Raw genomic sequence first — 6,031 nt, 5'->3', positions numbered from 1 at the left:
TATATATATATATTACAAAAGAAAGGTTAAAAAGAACATTCCAGTGATCAGACAGATCCAAGCATCAGACCCTGGCCGRCCCAGACTGTAAAACCATGTCTTCTAATTTGTGAGTGGATTTGCAACATACATGACAATTATGTTACACCTAATCTTCTAGGGCCTATCCATATATTATCAATACATCTTATTTTCTTGTACAATWACCTTTTGAAATCAATCCAATTCAAGATGGTCACTATAGCTGGGTAAACGTTAGAAACCCAAAACTGGCTAAATTTCAATCAATTTTATACAAATAGTTCAAATCTGCTGTGATAGCAGCTGAGCATTGTCCTCAACACATAACAACTTTGCTTGGCAATGGAATAAACCCTATTTGTTTGTTAAATAAATGTCTTAAAAATGCTATTGAATAAATTTCAATAAAATTGAAAGTGATCGTTTGACGTACATACAACTTGAGGTCAACRCTATTTAAGAAGGCTGTCACAACTAATCTTGGCCGACACAAAAAAACGGCAACAAATCAGAAAATTTTTACAAATTTTGTGGCCTGATAGTAGCCAGCAGTCAGTTACAGYACATTAAAACTTCTAAGTTTTAGCAGATTGTGCAAGATATTTCAGTAATGCACAACAATAATTACAAATTTGAGCAAAGCAGCTATAATGCTGTCATTTCTCAACATATTATCTTAGCTCAACTTTGGCATAAAAGGCACTAGAGGATTTACATTTACTTAAGTAAAGCTAGGCCTTTATCTTTTGAATTGAAACATCCTTTCTTTGTGACTGATAGATTCAACCTATTTTGTTAATAAAAAAAATATGCAGCACTCCCTGTGATAAACTGGTTAAAAATACTTTCCCTTATGATTATTTAATGAACTCCTGGTCCCTACTCGTTTATTTTAGGTTGTTTGCTTCTTGTTTGAATATGTCATGGGTCAGACTGAGATTGTCCTGGGGCCACTAATGGCCCTTGAACAGTATTTTACTTGTATTAATATGAAAAGGGGATGTGTGTACTATCAACAGCCCYGGGTTTTAGCTTACTAAGATTTGCTGACAGAGTTAACATTTCTAAAACTGGTCAGCTAAAAGTGCTCAATTATATGGCACTCTAATCATTAACTAATATTAACATCCACTGTGTGCCCCCACAGGAGCCAGTGTGATGACTTAATGTGGTTTTAAACTGTGTTTGGAGCAAAGTAATTGCAGTCTATAACTGTAGGCAGGTAATAAGGCAGCATGGCAGAAGTAGTGGCATTACGGAACAAGTAAAAACAAATAAATAAAACACATATAAAAGCTGKATCAGTGCTGCATGGAGTCGGTCAGTGTGGCCCTCAGGGAAATTAAGTCTGTGTTCTTCAATGCTTTGTATGCCACTGAGACACGGTGGACTGTAGCTTGTGCAGAGTGTTCAGAAGGGTAAATGCTATGGTCCCAAACCACGGTCATAAGCAAGGTGAACTGACACCACAGCCATTTGTTAGGAGACCTGCAACAGAACCATGGATGGCAGAGGTAAAATCCAGAATAAATGCAGGATTAACTAAAGCAGGGGTTCTCAAACTTTTTGGATCTGGGGACCCATTACAAGGTTGAAAAATTTCCTGGGACACCTTCATAAATCCTATTCCGTTTTAAAAATTATTTACTTTCATTTTAACCCCTAAATGCTATGGGAATGTTATTTTTTGTTTTGTTTAGTATGTTTCTTTTACTCGTGCTTTGTTACCCATATGCATTTTTTAATTTAAAAAAAACAAAAACAAATGAACATATTATTTAAATTTTTTGAGGACCCCCAAGATATGGCTCAAGCACCCCTGGGTGTACTGGGACACCAGTTTGAGAATCTCTGAACTATAGAAACTGCATTTTCAAGATTTTTGCAGAAAAATAGGATGTCCAAAAAATTAGCAATTTGTTGTAAAATAGCCAAAAAATTGAAATTACAAGAACATAAGCTAAAAAGTAGCTGTAAAGTTTGAATCTAGCACAGAGATACAGAACACATTTGCTGAATTAAGCAGTAATAAGCTTAAAATGATCACAAAATGTGTATTTAGCTGAAAAAAGCTAAAACTAGATGAAATAGCTAAAAAAGTAGCTTAAATTGCAGAAACAGCTGAAAGAAGCAAAAAGTCTAAATTAGCAGAAATAGTCTAATAGAAGTACAAAAAGTTTAAAGCAACAGAATAACTGAAAAAAGTTGAAATAATCACTAAAACAGTTGGAAAAAAGCTAAACTTAGCAAAAAAAAAAAGGCTGAAGGAAGCTTAAATCATCAAAAGGACATTAAGAAAATCTAAACCAGAAAAGAAGGTGAAAAGTGCTTTTTATACATATAGAAATAGCTGAAAAGTCATAGCCAGAATGTCCTTAAGGAGAAAATTGTTTTGATGTAGACATTTTTGAGACAGAACAAAAATTGCAGAATGAAATAAGTGCCAAAAAATGTACGGAAGAAAAATGGATGATCTCAACTGTGTGAATGATTACTAGTATTCACACAAGGAAGCATAAAACAAGGAAGTATAACACTGAGTTTGGTACTGACGATATTAAAAAGCCCCTTTTTTCCATAAGGAGTAAAAGATGCCTGCTTTATGCTGATATTATAAACAGATGGGATATATGGAAGGCAGAAAGCGGTAGAACAAGTGGTCGAAGAAAATATAAATCTTAATATTCTTTTCTTCTTTGCACCCCGCTCCCCCGACATTAACATGTAGAAAAAAATTCTAATATCCTCACTGACTGAAAACARTCTAATTTATTGTTAGACAGTGAGGAACAAAACGAGGCATGCAAACCTCTGCTCTTAACTGTAGAAACACTGTTGTTATTGTTTGTGAGAATGTCAACAGATGTGGCTCCCATGGGAGAAGGATTCCTGTGGGAGTTGCTACGGAGGCAAACGAAGGGGAGTGAAGTGTGTGTGTCTTTGTGGAGGTGTGTTTTTACAAGTGTCTATGTGTATGAATCTGCTTAAAAACAATTACATCTGAGAGTGTGGAAAATGAATACTTTATGTAAGATGAAGTCCGTTKTATACACCTGATGTTTCACACATTACTTAATTGGTCATGTTTGACGAAGAACAATAAGAGTGTAATAACAGTGAAATAAACATACAAAACTGTACGAAAGTTATACTTAAAAAAGTGGCCTCATGAATAGTTAACTTCTCAAAGAAACTTCATGTAAAAACAAAGATGACTAATTCTTAAAAAAGTCTACTTTTTTAAAAATATATTTTTGTTAGCAATAAAAATCACATTCTTTTCACAAACTAGAAAATAACACTTCAGTCAGATCAATGGTTTTTGATTAGCCAGTCACAGCTGAAATATGTGTCAGTGTTTTCTTTCCTTTGAACAAAACAACTTCTAATTTTCAAACACAAGAGCATCAAGGTTACACTTTAATTAGACAAAAATGTCTTACCATCGCAGCCTCGTTCCACCTGCCCCACCCTGTGGAGGGCATCTGCGATCAGGTCAGGGAGTCTCCCATTCAGGTCCACAGAGGCCAGACAGCCCTGGTACCCGTCCCGGGATGCAATCAGTTTGGGCAGATTTGTGTACATGTTCTTGGGCACGCCGCCGATGTACAGCTCTCCTGCAAAAATTAAAAAAAAAAAACAACTCTCAAAAACTATATTCTCTCCTTTATATAGTACTGTAAAGAGTTCTTATTCGTTAGATTTTTTCCTTCTCTCCAAATGTAGACAATCACTCCTCCATTTCTTTTACTGAGACAGAATAAAACAGGAGAAGGGGGAGGAGTATTATGTACACTGTATGTACAACTGACAAGATGACGTGCAACATTACGGGATGATGTTGCAGATGTTCAAAATTGAACAGCTTAATTGAATGGCTCCTTGAACAAAGGGTAAAGATCTGTTTCTCTTCACAGAGCCATTAATATCATCTCTAATATTAACTACCACCTACAAAACACTGTCAGCTTCATGAAGGTAATTCTTATAGAACTCTGCAGTTAGGGCTGTAACGATAACAAATTTTGTTGGACAATAAATGGTCTCAAATAATTGTGGAAAAACAGTACTGTTGTAACGTGTTGTGTCACAGGCTGGCTCATRGCTCATGACAAGAAATGAAGGGAGACAACAGTATAGCCCAACTAAAAATTAGTTTATTGTAAAATAATYTTAAGTAAAGTCAAAGTAAATCTGGAACCAAAACCTAAGCTGGAACAAAGGACAAAACTAGAACTAGACCCATGCCCTGTACCAGACCTCAACCACCAGTATCAAACACAGACTAAAATAAAAGAATCTGAAGATCCTGTAACATTTTGACTGGTATTTCTACACTTTCACCAACTAAAGCCATTACACCATCTGAAACGAAAACTAAAAAAAAAAAAAAAAATCCCAAGACTGAGAAGCAGACTTAACCTGTGGCTGCACAATCTCACCCTGATGTCCAGAGACCATCATTACAGCAGTTTTAACTTGACCTAACCTTTTAGATTTAAGTAAGGGACACAATTTGTTCCAGTGACTCAACCAAACAATATCTACAGGTATTTCAATCAACTGACCAACTACTTGTTGGGGCTYGTAAGTTAAAACTCCAGACAAAGGACCATGTTTTAGATCACAATTATGGTGAATGACATTGTGTGTCTCAAAGTGACTTCTGCTAGTGCTGCTGCTTCAGATGGGGATCTCACTTTCTGTTCGTTTATGTAAACTGCAACTGCTTCATGTACTGTATTTGAATTGTTCCAACACAATTAAGTTGCAAATATCTTCAAAGGTGGTGGCCTCAGAAGCTGTAAACCAATGCTTAGATGCAAAACTCAAGTCACGAACAAACTCAGAGCAAGTCTGAGAATCAAGCCTCTTCCCAAACTGAACTTGTTGGAGATATGCCTCTAGGACGAACTCATACATTTTCAGCACTGCAAATTTAACTGTGGCATCAACTTTCCTGTCAGCTAAACTCAATGCTAAAAAAGACTCACACTCTCTACCTGTGAGTACACATTGCAACAAGGTAATCCTATCCAAGTCTGAYCAACCTCTAGTCTAGAATCTGCTATTTAGTCAAACAAAAAGAAATAAGTGTCTTGATTCATCATATTTAGGTAAAAAGAGGAGGTTCTGTGCAACATCAAACATGCACTCTAGTATGYGCCACTGGTCTATTGGCACATCAACTGTTCTAGCTCTAACTGCATACAGTATATAACAGCTCCCTCTGCTGCTCAAAATGTAATGCAGATGGACTAGACTGACAACTTGTRTCCTGCTTACTAACAGAATGACTACAAAGAATCCCTGCYTCCAAAAGACCCTGTTTTAAACCAAACGTAATAGCGTCTTAACTTATTATGACCTATTTCTATCTTATAATGTTCTGCTACCTCAATTAACTTAGTGCATAAGCTAACTCTGAAAGAGACTGAACAAAAACCATGCAAACAAGAAGCCATTTTCAACWAATYATGCAACCTTTAATAAATTCACAAAACATACAACTCATCTGCTGCCAAACTGGGTTTAGGATAAGAGCCACACTCCACTATACTCCAAAACAGCTAACTAACTGCACCCTAGTCTTCATGCAGTCACATGTGGCGGCTTTTATGCTCACAAAACCAGTGGAAAAAAATCCACAAAGGTGCTCCTGAGCCAATGTTGGGGAWAAGGAAGCAGGGAAGGTCTACTAATGTTCACTGCCGCCTAAAACAAARCACGAGTCTCATACAAATACTCACTGATATGCCTCAAAAAGAGGAGGACTCTCATCTGAACACAAACCCAGCAGCACAAACCCAGCAAAGACCCAAAGTKAGAACAAAGCCAAGCATCTAATTGCTGACCAAACAAAGGGGACAGGTGCTAAATGCTCTCTCCAACAAAAATGGCCTAACAAAAACATCCCCTCAACAACAATTTGGTAGCCGGGCCCTTGCCTTCCCACGCAGCTCCGCTCAATTCTAGTTTCCCTTCACTGCTCCGTCTGGGACTTCTCCCA

General features: G+C 36.9%; 1 protein-coding gene across 3 annotated transcripts in view; it reads right to left on the bottom strand.

Moving 5' to 3' along the window:
• LOC106532321 (neurexin-2) overlaps positions 1-6,031 on the bottom strand; it is a 135,628-nt gene that overhangs the window by 117,946 nt on the left and 11,651 nt on the right. For all 3 annotated transcript variants that reach the window (XM_014028353.1, XM_014028352.1, XM_014028354.1), the window contains exon 4: positions 3,465-3,638. In XM_014028353.1, the coding sequence (XP_013883807.1) occupies positions 3,465-3,638 (174 nt within the window). The remainder of the gene's footprint in view (positions 1-3,464; positions 3,639-6,031) is intronic.

Source organism: Austrofundulus limnaeus, unplaced genomic scaffold, assembly GCF_001266775.1.
Source record: "Austrofundulus limnaeus strain Quisiro unplaced genomic scaffold, Austrofundulus_limnaeus-1.0 Scaffold751, whole genome shotgun sequence".
NCBI classification, from domain to species: Eukaryota; Metazoa; Chordata; class Actinopteri; order Cyprinodontiformes; family Rivulidae; genus Austrofundulus; species Austrofundulus limnaeus.
This window is presented reverse-complemented; position numbering and strand designations above follow the sequence as displayed.